The 15,515-nt window shown below is 36.9% G+C and overlaps 1 protein-coding gene across 9 annotated transcripts in view; it reads left to right on the top strand.

Annotated features, from left to right (window-relative positions):
* The window catches only part of TFG (trafficking from ER to golgi regulator), a 43,437-nt gene that overhangs the window by 24,422 nt on the left and 3,500 nt on the right, over window positions 1-15,515 (top strand). For 3 of the 9 annotated variants that reach the window (XM_012534057.3, XM_033433302.2, XM_049710070.1), the window contains exons 5-7: window positions 4,207-4,374; window positions 8,775-8,903; window positions 14,597-14,692. In XM_012534057.3, coding sequence (XP_012389511.1) covers window positions 4,207-4,374; window positions 8,775-8,903; window positions 14,597-14,692 — 393 coding nt within the window. Of the gene's footprint in view, window positions 1-4,206; window positions 4,375-8,774; window positions 8,916-14,596; window positions 14,693-15,515 lie in introns of all 9 variants that reach the window. The other 6 variants (XM_012534056.3, XM_004272601.4, XM_049710069.1 and 3 more) reach the window with 3 other exon arrangements.

The following is a 15,515-nucleotide window of genomic DNA, read 5'->3' as shown; positions in this document are numbered from 1 at the left end:
GTGTGAGGTGATACCTCATTGTAGGTTTTTTTTTTTTTTTTTTTTTTAGCTGTGTTGGGTCTTTGTTTCTGTGTGAGGGCTTTCTCTAGTTGCGGCGAGTGGGGGCCACTTAATCGTGGTGCGTGGGCCTCTCACTGTCCTGGCCTCTCTTGTTGTGGAGCACAAGCTCCAGATGCGCAGGTTTAGTAGTTGTGGCTCACGGGCCTAGATGCTCCGTGGCATGTGGGATCTTCCCAGACCAGGGCTTGAACCTGTGTCCCCTGCATTGGCAGGCGTATTCTTAACCACTGCGCCACCAGGGAAGCCCCCTCATTGTAGCTTTGATTTGCATTTCTGTAATAATGAGTGATGTTGAGCAGCCTTTCATGGACTTCTTGGCCATCTGTTTGTCTTCTTTGGAGAAATGTCTATTTAGGTCTTCTGCCCATTTTTGGATTGGGTTGTTTGTTGTTTTAATATTGATCTGCATGATCTGTTTATATATTTTGGAGATTAATCCTTTGTCTGTTGATTCATTTGCAAATATTTTCTCCCATTCTGAGGGTTGTCTTTTCGCTTGTTTGTAGTTTCCTTTGCTGTGCCAAAGCTTTTAAGTTTCATTAGGTCCCATTTGTTTATTTTTGTTTTTATTTCCATTACTCTAGGAGGTGGGTCATAAAACATCTTGCTGTGATTTATGTCAAAGAGTGTTCTTCCTATGTTTTCCTCTAAGAGTTTTATAGCGTCCAGTCTTACATTTAGGTCTTCAATCCATTTTAAGTTTATTTTTGTGTATGGTATTAGGGAATGTCCTAATTTCATTCTTTTACATGTAGCCATCCAGTTTTCCCAGCGCCACTTATTGAAGAGACTGTCTTTTCTCCATTATATATCCTTGCTTCCTTTGTCATAGATAAGTTGACCATAGGTGTTTGGGTTTATCTTTGGGCTTTCTGTCCTGTTCCATTGATCTATATTTCTGTTTTTGTGCCAGTACCATATTGTCTTGAGTACTGTAGCTTTGTAGTATAGTCTGAAATTAGGGAGTCTGATTCTTCCACCATTTTTTTCCCTCAAGATTGCTCTGGCTGTTTGGAGTCTTTTGTATCTCCATACAAATTTTAAGATTTTTTTGTTCTAGTTCTGTAAAAAATGCCATTGGTAATTTGATAGAGATTGTATTGAATCTGTAGATTGCTTTGGGTAGTAGAGTCATTTTCACAGTATTTATTGTTCCAATCCAGGAACATGGTGTACCTCTCCATATGTTTGTGTCACCCTTGATTTCTTTCATCTGTGTCTTATAATTTTCTGAGGACAGGTCTTTTACCTCCTTAGGTAGGTTTATTCCTAGGTATTTTATTCTTTTTGTTGCAGTGGTGAATGGGATTGTTTCCTTAATTTCTCTTTCTGATCTTTTGGTGTTAGTGTACAGGAATGCAAGAGATTTTTGTGCATTAATTTTGTTTTTTTTTTTTGCGGTATGCGGGCCTCTCACTGTTGTGGCCTCTCCCGTTGCAGAGCACAGGCTCCGGATGTGCAGGCTCAGCGGCCATGGCTCATGGGCCCAGCCGCTCCGCAGCATGTAGGATCTTCCCGGACCAGGGCATGAACCCGTGTCCCCTGCATCGGCAGGTGGACTCTCAAACACTGTGCCACCAGGGAAGCCCTGTGCATTAATTTTGTATCCTGCAACTTTACCAAATTCACTGATTAGCTCTAGTAGTTTTCTGGTAGCATCTTTAGGATTATTTGTGTATAGTATCATGTCATCTGCAAACAGTGACAGTTTTATTTCTTCTTTTGCAATTTGTATTTCTTCTCTGATTGCTGTGGCTAGCAGTTACAAAACTATGTTGAATAATAGTGACGAGAGTGGACATCCTTGTCTTGTTCCTGATCTTAGAGGAAATGCTTTCAGTTTTCCACCATTGAGAATGATGTTGGCTGTGGGTTTGTCATATATGGCCTTTATTACGTTGAGATAGGTTCCCTCGATGCCCACTTTCTGGAGAGTTTTTATCATAATTCAACACCCAACACCAAGGAAGCCCTATGCTTTATTTTTATAGATGGTTGTAACTTTTTTTTTCTCTCCTGTACTTAGATTGCTTACCTATTTTATGAAATTTCCTAAGCTTGTAAGCTCTTAGAACATATTCTGATTTTATAATCTCAAGAAAAAAAAACAAGCATAAAATAGGCCAAAAAGCTACATCAGAAACTGAAAGTCTGGTTCACCAAACAGAACTACCACTCAGGGGCTTCCCTGGTGGCGCAGTGGTTGAGAGTCCGCCTGCCGATGCAGGGGACACGGGTTCGTGCCCCAGTCCGGGAAGATCCCACCTGCCGCGGAGCGGCTGGGCCCGTGAGCCATGGCCGCTGAGCCTGCGCATCCGGAGCCTGTGCTCCGCAGCGGGAGAGGCCACAACAGTGAGAGGCCCGCGTACCACAAAAAAAAAAACAAAAAACAAAACTACAATTCAGCTGTCAGTGCTCTTCAAAATGCTGTGCCTTGGGCTTCTCTGGTGGCGCAGTGGTTGAGAGTCCACCTGCTGATGCAGGGGACACGGGTTCGTGCCCCGGTCTGGGAAGATCCCACATGCCGCGGAGCGGCTGGGCCCGTGAGCCATGGCTGCTGAGCCTGCGTGTCTGGAGCCTGTGCTCTACAACGGGAGAGGCCACAACAGTGAGAGGCCTGTGTACCGCAAAAAAAAAATATCGCTACCTATGTTTTTCAGCACTCTACCTCTGTAATGGACTCCTTGGACACTTGCTTGGACATTTGCTTTCCTCTATGAGGCAGATGATGTGTAGGCCACCTTAAATACTGGATTGACCTGTAGCAGTAGCTCTGCAGTAGCTACTGGAGGAAGTAGTGAGCTAGTGGACATATATTGTGTTCCCTGGTGAATTTAGTTTGCCCTAATTGGAAGTATGCATAGGTAGTGGAAGGTAGCACTGTGAGGGGAAATAATCATAAGATTGGTGTGATGTGCTCTTGGGATGTGGCCTTGGAATTAGAGGAGGGAAATTGGTGAGGAAGATGGACGACTGGCAGACTTATTTTAAAGCAGTAGTTATAGAAGCTTTCTTACAGAAATTTAGGAAATATTAATGTAACTAAAGGAATGATAGGAATAAATGAGAGCTGTAAGCCCATGTGTGCTTATATTCCACTTAGTCCGTATATTTTTTCACAAGGTAAATTTGGTCTTGATCACAGAGATGATTTAATAACTGATGTTCATTTACTTGGTTGGTAACAGAAAGGAATTGATAATTGTCTGTTATTTGAGTAAGTGGTTAGCAGTATTCTTTTCGTTAACTTGTTCGTTTTGTTTTTATTTGTTGGCCTTAAGTTTCTATTTATAAAATGTAGGTTATTCTTGAACCCCTTTTCTTTCACAAGGTAGTGTAAATGCCTGTTTAGTACCGTAGTATCCTTAGAAGAAAAGCATGGTTTAAAATTTTTCCTGCTCATAATGTTTAAAATTCTATTTTTCAAAATATTTTATTATGGAAAAATTGAAACATATACAAACGGAGGCATAATACTATAATGAATTTCATGAACCCACACAGCTTCAACAATTATCAATTCATAGTATCATGCCATCTATACTTGCACACATTTCTACCCCCCCATGTTATTTTGAGCAAATCTCAGACACATATCGTTTTATCTGTAATAAGTAATAAGTATTTTAAAGGAAGACATAGTAAATTAAAAGTATGCATTGGCTTGAGGTTTCCATGTACTTTAATAATGAACCAGAAGACAAGTAAAAATAAAACATAGAAGTTGATATCATAACTTCAGTTAAGCTTTTTTATCCTTTTAGAAAATAAAGCATTAGTGCACAGTATGAGTCTGATATTAGGATATAGGTCATAGGTCTTCAAAAAGAAGGATAAAAATGTTTCTGTCTGTAAAGGTGCTTGTATTTTTTTTCTCATCTGATAATTCTTAGGGAAGGACATACATAATAGCTTTCTCAAGAGATTTTATCTATTTTGCATCTCTTTTTGACCTTTTTTCCTGATTTTACAAACAAAAATATAAACAAGTACAAAGAAGAAGGTAAAATTATCTATAATCCTATTTTCAGAGATACCCTCAACATTCCAGAGTATATGCACATATATATTTTGCTGTCATATATTTTATAGGCCTTATTGAGTATAGATAAAATAGAAACAAGTTTTTGCTTATTTCTTTTATAGATACTGTGGATAGTAGGGAAGAAAAGCCTGCTGCTTCTGATTCTTCTGGGAAACAGTCTACTCAGGTTATGGCAGCAAGTATGTCAGCTTTTGATCCTTTAAAAAACCAAGATGAAATCAATAAAAATGTCATGTCAGCATTTGGCTTAACAGATGATCAGGTTTCAGGTAAGTTAGTGCCTTCCTCCCATCCTTTATTCCCCCTCTCCTTCCTCCCCTTTCCTTCTTTCCTTCTTTAATGGAAGATAACTTGGATATGGTGAAGTGCTCAGATCTTAAGAGTTCAGTTCAATAAATGTTTATACCCTATATATATATATATATATATATATATATATATACATATATACCTTATGTACATACCCTATGTAAAATACCAACAAGATCAAGATGTAGATGATTTCCAGCACCCTGGAAAGCTTTCTCATGCCCTCTCCCAGGCAATAGAACTGTCCTCTTTAAAGAATAACCTCTGTTGGTTCAGGTAAATTTTATCAGAAGTAGAATTCAGAGGGTTTATTTTTTAAAAAATCTGAATCATTTATAATCTTATTTCAGATGTGTTGCTGGATTTAAATTATATTTGATATTCTTTCTTTTGATCTTAAATTAAGGCAATTTAAATGAAGATTTCTGGTTTAATTTAGTGTAGAAACTGCTTTTATTTGAATGTTTTTAACCTTAAAACAGCATCTATACTGTGCTTTCTTTTTATATTTTGGGCATCATTTCTTCAACATTTTTTCTGCTTTCTCTCTTTTGGGATTCCAGTTACATGTACACTGGAGAGCTTGATTGTCCCATGGCTCTCTGAGGTTCATTTTTCTTCACTCTTTTTTCTCTCTGTTCTTCATATTGGATGATTCCTGTTGATCACTCTTCACGTTCACTGATTTTTTTCTACCATTTCCAATCTGCTGTTAAACCTTTCTAGTGAATTTTACCTCTCAGTTACTGTGCTTTCAGCTCTAGAATTTCTGTTTGGTTCTTCTTATAGTGTTAGTTTTTTCTGTTAAGATGCCTTACCTTTTCATTCATTAAGATTGTATTTCCCTTTAATTCATTGAAGGTATTTTTATTTAATTCTTTAAAATTACTTATAAAGCTGCTTTGAAATGTTCGCTACATCCAGCATCTGGGCCTGTTTGGAGTCAGTTTCTTCTGCTCTTTCCCTCAGGGGAAACTGAGTATGGGTCACATATTCCTGTTTCTTTGCACATTTGACAGTTTTTGATTGAAAACTGGACATTGTGGTTAATATGTTCTAATAACTTGGTATTCTTCAGTCTAATGCTTTCCCAGCTGAGCTATTTCAGCAAAGACTTGGAATTCTTTTAGGTTCTTGTGAGGATTTTTTGTTACTGCTGCTCTAGTATTTACTCAAATTACTCCTTCTTCCTCCTGGGATTATAGCAGCTGACCGCTCTGCTAAGTCCCTTCAGCTCTAGGTGTGCTGCTTTTTCTTCTGTGCCCTTTTGGTGTCACCCTCTCCCCTCCTACCCCCATGGTCAGCTGGAGGTTTGGGACTGAGCTTATACTTGTATTTTAGGTCTCATTCCTTCAGTGACTCTCTTAACTCAAGGGCTTTTCCCCTCAAGTTTCTGGCTGCTTGACCAACCGTGAAGTTAACACCGGTTTTCTGTGGTTGGAGCTGCAGAGGTTGGGGTTTGCAATTCTCACCTGTTGTAATTCCAGGGGGTAAACTCTTGGTGTCTGCTGACATTTGGCTGACCTCTAGTCATTTCAAATAGTTGTTTTCTTCTATTTTGTCCAGGTTTTTAAGTTATTTGTGGGAGGTTTTACCTGATCAGTTTACTTTGCCATTATCAGTAACTGGAAAGATAGAAAAAGAAAATTAGTAGAAAAAATCCTTTGAGACTTTTATGGGATTATTTATTAAAGAGAATTGTGTGACATTCTGAAAAAGAGAGGTGAATACTTATACATGATGTATGTTCTTGGCAAAAGAAGACATCACATAAGTGGTCCATCTGAAAAACACATTTTTAGAGCAACTGAAATGTGAGTTAATATTACAGCTTCGTAATATTTAAGACTTCAAGATATGCCAGATAGAGGGAGTAAATAGTTATATATGAGGTCAGGCTTAAAATTTTTGATTAGAATATAGTATAGACCAGACTAATATGATTACTGTGATTCATATTATATTTGAAGACCATTTTTCTGGTAGCTTTGTATGTTGAATTGAAGTAGGAAAAACTGTACACATAGAAAATGCCAGGATACTTTGTGAAGTTACTCAGGTTATGATGTGAAAAACTTGGCTACAGTAGTGAATATGTACATGGAGAGATGAACTATTATGATAGGAAAAGCAACATTAACTAATAGCTTATGTACAAGGAAGAAAAGAGGAGTGGAAGTAATATTTTTTTAGGATAATAACATAGTGTGTTTGTATTATCTGTGTTAGCCTTCTTAGGAGGGACGTGTGTATTTATTTGTCTACATGTTGATAAATATCAGTGAAATGGTGGTACGCAGGAGCGACTGTCCATTTTACTCTGGCAGTCATCAGTTTCTCTTGCATTACCAGTACCATTATCCTAGTTTAGGTTCTCATCAATATCTGGACTATCATTTTCCACCTATGTGCCTCTAATACAGTGCTAAGTTCTGGGATATACCAGTGCAAAGGATAGAGGTTTGGCACTCAGGGAAATTAGTCTGCTAGTAATAGCAAGTACTTATGTGGAGCTTTCTAAGTGGTATTCACTTTTATAAGCTCTTGCTATATAATCATTTTTTAATTTTCATTTTTAATATATTTTATATTAAATATATTAATATATTTAAATAATGTTTTAATATATTTCTTTTTTAAATATTTTTTGTTGAGGTATAGTTGATGGTACAATATTATATAAAGTTTCAGGTGTACAACATAGTGATTCACAATTTTTAAAGGTTATACTCCATTTATAGTTATAAAATATTGGCTGTATTCTCTGTGTTGTATAATATATCCTTGTAGTTTACTTATTTTATATATATTGATAGTTTGTACCTCTTAATCCCCTATACTTCTTGCCCCTCCCCCATAACCTCTTTTATAAGTATTTGCTATAATCTCTTATTAACTCACAATCCTTACAGTAACCTTATGAAGTAGGAATTAGTATTTCTTTTGTACAGATGAGGAAACTGAGGCACAGAAAGAGATCAAGTAACATGCCCAGAGTTACACAGCTACTAAGTGGCAGCATTGGGAATTGAACCTAGACAGTCTGGCTCCAAAACTTGTGCTTTTAACCATTCTTCTGTATTGCCCAAACAAAAAGAACTTAAAGAAGTCAACATATCTATAATCTACAGTTATCTTCAGAATGTCTTTTTTGCCTGTTACAGTATGGGAGCTCTAGCAAATTCTCTCCATTTACTTCTTTGTTCATTATTTTAGAAGAATTTTGAGTGGTTCCATGTGTAAGAGAGCTAGGTCTTGTGAGGCAGATGGAAGGAATCAGAAAGGGACCTGGCCAAAAGAGCTCCAAGTCTAAGAGGGAAGATGAGGCCTCTTCAGAAATACAAAGTAGAAGTTGGTAAGGGTCTTAATAAAAGTATACTCCATAGAAGTTCACAAGTGAAGAAAAGTATTTATGGGTGAAGAAGCCTTACTAGAAGTGTGGAGTTATAACTGAGTTTTAAGGAATGTTTATTTAGGTATGTGAAAATGGGACAGTGAAGGGAACAGTGATTAATGAAATGGAGGCAGAGAAAGTATTAGATCTACTGGGGGAATAGGGAATAGGTTAGTTTAACTGAAGGGCATGTGAGAAGAGGAATTGTGAGAAATGTTTGGACCCTTGAATACCAAGCTAGAGGCTTGAACTTGATTTATGGGCAGTGGAGGCCCATTGAAGAATGAAATGAGGGCTTCCCTGGTCAGTGGTTAAGAATTCACCTGCCAATGCAGGGGACATGGGTTCGAGCCCTGGTCTGGGAAGATCCCACATGCCGCGGAGCAACTAAGTCCGCGCACCACCACTACTGAGCCTGCACTCTAGAGCCCGTGAGCCACAACTACTGAAGCCCACGCACCTAGAGCCCATACTCTGCAACAAGAGAAGCCACCGCAATGAGAAGCCTGTGCACTGCAACGAAAAGTAGCCCCCGCTCGCCGCCACTAGAGAAAGCCGGCACGCAGCAACAAAGACCCGACGCAGCCAAAAATAAATAGATAAATAAATAAATAAATTTATTTAAAAAAAAAGAATGAAATGATACTTTTGGTTGATCTAAAAATAGATTACATAAAGTGGTGGATACTGTTATCGCAGAGGTGAGTTTTGGTTTTTGCAGGGGGAGTTTAGGACTCAGGAATGTAGCACTCCACACTTTACAAGGAAGGATTTCCAGTTGTAGCTTTGGATTCTTGAGAGATTGGAGCAAAGGAAAAAAGTATATACATCAATATATAAGGCTGCATTTGGGTTGTGCTTATTCTATAGTACTTTTATTTTTAGTCTCTTAACCAAACTTATTATTGAGTTTGTTGGGGACAGGTCTTGTATTAGAAACTGAGCTGACTTTTCATGACCACCCAGGGCCACCCAGTGCTCCTGCCGAAGACCGTTCAGGAACTCCCGACAGCATTGCTTCCTCCTCCTCTGCAGCTCACCCACCAGGAGTTCAGCCACAGCAGCCACCATATACAGGAGCTCAGACTCAAGCAGGTCAGAGTGAAGGTAAAATAGAGCTTAGAGCACATGTGCGGAAAGGTACATGTGCAGAAACGTTTATTATGGCATTGTTGGTTACGGTGAAAAGCTTACGTGTGCATTCACGCTATGAACACGGTTGTAAAAATTTTTGATATACTGACATAGTATACTTTTGGGTTAAAAATACCAAATAGAACAATGTCAGGTATGCTTCTGATTATTGAAAAGGAAAAAAAGCTAAAAATGTTTAAAGCATAATATTTAGGTGCTATTTTATTCCCTTCTCCCTTCCCCTCTTGCAACTGTGTATTATTTTTGTAATTTAAAAAATAGAGGTAAAGCATAACATTAGTTAAGTAGTTTTTTAGAAAAATAAATAGCCATTTATATTTTTGTGCATTTAGCAATATGTCTTTTGTGGAAAAAGCAATGTATTTTAAATCAAACTTTTCTTCTCTAAATGATGTGTTCTCGGATGAGCAGTTTAATCTCTCTGGGTTTTTATATTCTCCCACCGTAACTTGTGAAAATTGGACTAAATCAGTGGTTTTAAAAGAGGGTCTTTAGTCCTGAATGAAACAGAACTTAAAAGCTCAGTATTTAACACAAGTAAGGGGTCACTGCCATTGTTGAAGGGGATTGAGGGGCTGCAAGCTCAGGACAGCAGACACTGAGGTGTCTCATTGAAACCCTTGGAGCGCTGCAGAACGTTGCCTCGGGGTTACTCATCTAGGGTTCCTTCTAGATGTTAAAATGTTATTTCTTTGAATTGCCCATGCTTGTTAGGCCCTTTAAAGCCCTATGTTTTACTTTAAAACAATCACCAGGTGGTGCTCTATTTGCGTAAAGGGGCCAGGTGGTATGACAGGATGTATTTTCAGCACGATAAGCAAGTGACTGAGTTTATTAATCACATTAAAACAAACAAATAAACCCCCCAAAACAGTCTAAAATGAACCGAGCACTTTTGTAATAGATTTCTAATTATTCTGTGGTGGTACTTTTAGGTTTGTCCCATTGGATAAATGATAGTGGTAGAGACTAGCAGGTGGCATTTGCTGATAAATGAGTGGTTTGGGAAGAATTTCTTACTGCTAAAGCCTCTTCTCAACCAACTTTAGTCATAGTCTTTCCTTTGTACTAAGATGCAACTGCCAGAACTGGAATAAGCTAGAATTGAGGCAGATGTGTCTGAAACAGGGAGGAAGAAGCAGAGTTTGGATATGATGGGAGTTTAATGGCTATATCAGATGAACTAACATCTGTTTTGAAAAAAAAAAATCCCATTTTAAGCCGTGTATACTGTTGTAGGATGACAGTTGGAAGGGTAATTGTACCAAATAATGTTTGCTGTTCACTTATAAAGGAATGGGATTTAAGGTTCTGCTAACAATATCTCAACTTATTCTATCAGGGGTTTGTTTTAATGGAAAATTTATTTTCAAATAGGTAAAACTTTAGTAATATAAAAGGATATACAGTGTAAATTAGAAAATGCTGTTTCCCACTTCTGACCCCCAGCAACCAAGTTCCCTTTTCTAGAGGCATCAGGTTGACACCATTTGGTGTGAATTGAATTTCTTTAGGGTGGCATTAATTGTATTCCTTCCTAAAGCCGTTACTTTTTAGTGTACATTAAAACATTGTAATGTACATTGTATTTGTACAGTTATTAATGTGACATCAGTCAATAGATTAGCATTGTGGAGGTGAATCTCTAGATCAGTGTTGTCCAAAAGAAATACCATGGAAGCTACATGTAATTTAAAATTTTCTGTTAGCCACATTAAAAAAGTTTTTTAATGGTAAAATTAATTTCCATTATACATTTTATTTAATCCAGTATATCCAGTGTATCAACATGTAATCATTATTAAAAAGTTATTAATGTTCTGCATTCTGGTTTTCATACTGTATATTGGAAATCTGGGGTGTGACATCAATTTGAAACACTTCAAAACACGTACAGCATATCACAGTTAAGACTGGCCACATTTCAGGTGTTTATTAGTGGTCATATGTGGCTAGTGCCTATTGGATAGCACAGCTCTAGATTAATGTATCAGTCATTTACAGATTCCCAAGATGAATTACAGGCTACTTTAATGAATGCTTTTTGATGTATGATATATAATGAGTCCCTGGCATCACCAGTTAGTTAGATCAACTGCTGGTTATAATTTCAGCAGAATAATCAACATAAAAATCTACTACTAATAATTAATAATAGCAATTTCTTAGAATAGAATATGAAATAATAATCTAAAATAAAGTAAATAATTCTGAATTATTTAAATTCCATAAAAGGGACCTTGGATTTGTAAATTTTTTTCCCAAGGATTTTAGTCTTAATATGTTGTTCAGTTAAAAGGATCAACAAAATATTAAGCTTCATGAAAAGAAACAGAATGGACAGTATTATCCTTTTTCGCCTAAGGCAGGTGCCTCTCTTACTGGAAAGCTGTGTGCACTAGACTAGTTGCCAAAAACATAATAAAAAAGTGGCAAGGATACAGAAAAGAGCACTAAAAGTCATCAAAGGCTAGGAAGTATTGCTGTTTGACAAGCTAAAAAGGTGACAAGGATATAATTGAAATCTGTAAATCATATGCCAATAAAATGGATAAGCTGAGTAGACTTTTAAAGTAGCTTTTATTATGTAAATTTTGAAACATGCAAAAGTAGAGATAGAATAATCAACTCTTCATGTTTCTGTCATGTGGCTTCAACACTTACTAATATTTTAGCATTCTTTTTTCATCTATCTTGCCTCTTCCACTCCCCTCTTTTCACTCAGTTATTTTAGTATGCATGTCTAAATGATACTCTTTTCTTTTTAATGTAATCACCATATCATTATTATACATAACAATATTGTGATTCTTTTTTAAACTTTACTGAATATGGTTGATTTACAATGTTGTGTTAATTTCTGCTGTACAGCAGAGTGACTTAGTTATATGTATATATATTCTTTTTCATATTCTTTTCCATGTGGTTTAAGTGATTCTTAATGTCAACACATTATATTTGAATTTCTGTAGTTGTCTCATAGTTACTTTATTACAGTTGGGGGGCTTGTTCAAATTAGGAGTCTTACAACAAGGTTCACATTTTCCATTTGATTGTGTGTCTAAAGTCTTTTTTTTTTTTTAATAGCTGTCAACCCTACATGTTTCTAAAGTCAAAACTATGTTAATTAACTATTGCTATGTTAACAATTTACGCCAAAACATAGATGCTTAAAACAACAAACAGTTATTATCTCACAGTTTCAGAATCAGGGATCTGGGAGACGCTTAGCTTGGTGGTTTTGGCTCAGGGTCTCTCATGAGCTTACAGTCTTCTGAAGCTTAACCTGCACTGAAGGATTCACTTCAAAGATGACTCCCTCACATGGTTGTTGGCAGGAGGCTTCATTTACTCACCACATGGATCTCATTGGCTGCTTGGGTGACCTCATGACAGGCAGCTTCCACCAGAGTGAATGATCAAGACAGTAATAGGAGATGGCTGTCTTTCACGACGTATCCTCAGAAATGTCATTGTCATTTCTGCAATATTCTAATGATATAGAGGTCAGCCCTATTCAGTGTGAGGGGACTACACAAGAGAGTGAATACTCATGTGTTTATTGCTTGGTCTTTGCTAATTTTTGTATTGTGGAGTTAATCTTTCTAATTTCTAAAAATATAAAAGATACCAACCCCTTATCATATGCTATACATGTGCAGGAGTCATTGAGGGTCATCATAGAGGCTGGCTACCAATCTGTGTCACAAAGTTTAGTCCTAGAGGCCTCACCATTACTCTTTGCTTCATCCTATTCTCTTTCTCCCTAGGTAATATGTTTTATTGCTTTTACTTTTTTCTACCATTGATTCTTTCTGAAAATACAATACACAAAACGTAGCTTATATATTTTTTCCCTCAGATCATAGCTTACTCTAAACTCTGTTGGCACCTTGCTTTTTCGCTTAATATATCCTGTAGCGCTCTCCTTCTTCAAGTATGTCAAGTTGTTCTTCATTGTTTACAACTGAACACAGACTTCTTAATTTTCAGAATACTGTGACAGAGAGTGAGAGTCCTGTTTTGGACTTGAATGAAGTGTATTTAAAATAAGTAAAAGAAATACTTTGTAGAGATAGTATTTAATCACAGGGTCGGCATTTTTACAATGAGTTCGAAGCAGATTAAGAGAAAAATAGAGCGTGCACTTGCTTTAAGAATTGTTGTACCCTGTCATTTTTTTATTGAGGAAAATGATTAGGCTTTTTTGAGTGGGAGATCCTTAGGCTCACTGGCAGCAGTCTACTACATGGAGCTTTAATCTCAGACTTTTCGATGATACTAAGTTAATGTTTATATTAAACAAGGTAACATGTACAAAACTCCTTTCAAGCTAACGCTCTAGAGTTATGCCTGGGTTCTAGTGATGGTTCTTACTAGCTGTGATGTATTGACCCCAGGTAAGTTGCTTAATCTTTCTGTACTGAAAAAAGGATTGCTAATGAGGTTGATTTTTTTTTCCCCTATGTATTCATTGTGTGTTCTTTGCTCATTTTTGTATTGTAGAGTTAATCCTTCTGATTTCTAGGAATTAGAACCCACTGTCAAATGCTATGCATATTCCTCCCCTTTGATTATATTTCTGTACCAGATTCTGGCCACTTCCGTTCTAAAATTTAGTTATGAAATGCAATCTAGGATTAAGGCAGTATCTTCTAAAAGGTGGTTAACTTCTGTACTACCTTTTGTTCTATCGATAAATCTTGAACCATTAAGAAAGCATTTAAGAAACTTTTTGTCCGTTTTTGGTTGTATTTGGGAAGAGGATAGTTAAGCAAATTTTATTTCTATCATAAAAAGCATACCACTGCTTGCTAGGAAATAATCTGGCTATCAGTAAGGTCATAGCTCATTTAGTGCTGCAGTATGTGGAGCTGGGCACCCAGTCCAGTAGCGTGGGTTCTATCCTGGGATCGCAGCCTGTGAGCACTAGCTGCCTCCTGCATCTCAGTTTGAATGGCACTAGATAATGCATTGACTTTTTTTTAGTCATTGTCTTTTTCCGCCAAAAGTATGCTATTTACCTGTTGTCTTTTGATTAACAGCAGGTAGTTTGAATATTTTTTAAAGACTCAGCAACATAAAGTTGTTTTAAAGATTTAAATACTAGCTAGATTTTTTAAAAATTTAAATTCTAGCTAGATATTACAGTGCAAGTTTTATTGCTCTCTAGGCATTAGATCTAGCTAAATCCACCATTAGAACAACTGTAAAGTAATAGAGATGATAAGGACATGAACCAGTAAATTCTTACGTGTTTGGAAATCACAGGAGCTATTAATGGTATTTGCCCCTTTCCTCAAATTTTTATTTATTGATTTTTACTGAACATTAGTAGTACATATCTGTTGACAGTTGGGTTTGAAAACATTAGTTTTTCTGGAATTTCTGAAGTAACCACTCATGTTATTTGCTGCCGATTAGAGTTCTCTGCAGTTATTCCACAGCAGAGTGGCCACACTTGTTAAATTGTTCATTCTTCTCTTCATAGACAGAGGGGAACAAACACATTCTTGTGTCTTGGTTCTCAGTGTGTTTATGTGTGTGAATGGGGAGAGAATTAAATGTGCTTTGAAAGCGTTTCTCTTCTGCTGCGTTAAACCTGCCTCTTTGCCTTGTCTTGTCTCTTTTAGGTCAGATGTACCAGCAGTACCCGCAGCAGGCTGGCTATGGCACTCAGCCCCAGGTGCCCCCCCAGCCGACGCAGCAGTACGGTATTCAGTATGCAGGTGAGCGGGTGTCCAGAGGGAGCTGTCTCTGTACTCAAGAAACTTTAATTCTTTCCCCCTAATTCCTTGATTTGTTATAGTAGGTATTAAGTATTTACTTGGGGGGGGGAATAACACTTGTTTTATTTATTTTTAAATATTTTGCATAAAAATTTTTACTGTAAATCACCATTTCAGTTTTCCAGTGGGCAGGTAAAACTTAAAATCATAGTAGATGATTCAGTAGTAACCTGTAGTATAAAAGAGTTTTTAATACAAAGTTACCTCCCACTGATGTGATGACTTACCTGCTGGGTGATGTAGAGCTACAAAAATGCAACATTTTTTCCTCCATTATATGTAACACATTATCCCAGTGTACTCTTAGTACCTGTAAAAGCATTAACAGTTCCCTCATGGAACTTTCCATGGAACATGGAAAGAGGTGGTCTTATTAAATAAGAACCAAATTAAGCTACATAGGTTTTTAAATCTCCCAAAAGTATGTAGGAGTACCAAAAACAGGCCATAAAAGTAGAATTGTGTAAAACGTAATTCAGGCAACTAAGAACATAAAAATCTCTCAGTGTAGCTTTGAATACTGTGGTTATAATTCAGGTAATTTTTACATTTGTTATATCTGAGAATTTTGTGTTCAACTCTTGTTTTACAGTCAAAGATTTAAGTATCAAAATTTCAACTGTAATTTTAGAAAAGTAGTAAGATTAACTCTACAAGAATGAGCAAGGAACATGCAATAAACATGAGGGAAAACAGTCAACCTCATTAGCAATCCCTTGTGTACACATTATCTCATTTAATATAAACATTAACTTAGGTATCA

Source organism: Orcinus orca, chromosome 5 (assembly GCF_937001465.1).
Source record: "Orcinus orca chromosome 5, mOrcOrc1.1, whole genome shotgun sequence".
Taxonomy (NCBI): Eukaryota; Metazoa; Chordata; class Mammalia; order Artiodactyla; family Delphinidae; genus Orcinus; species Orcinus orca.
This window is presented reverse-complemented; position numbering and strand designations above follow the sequence as displayed.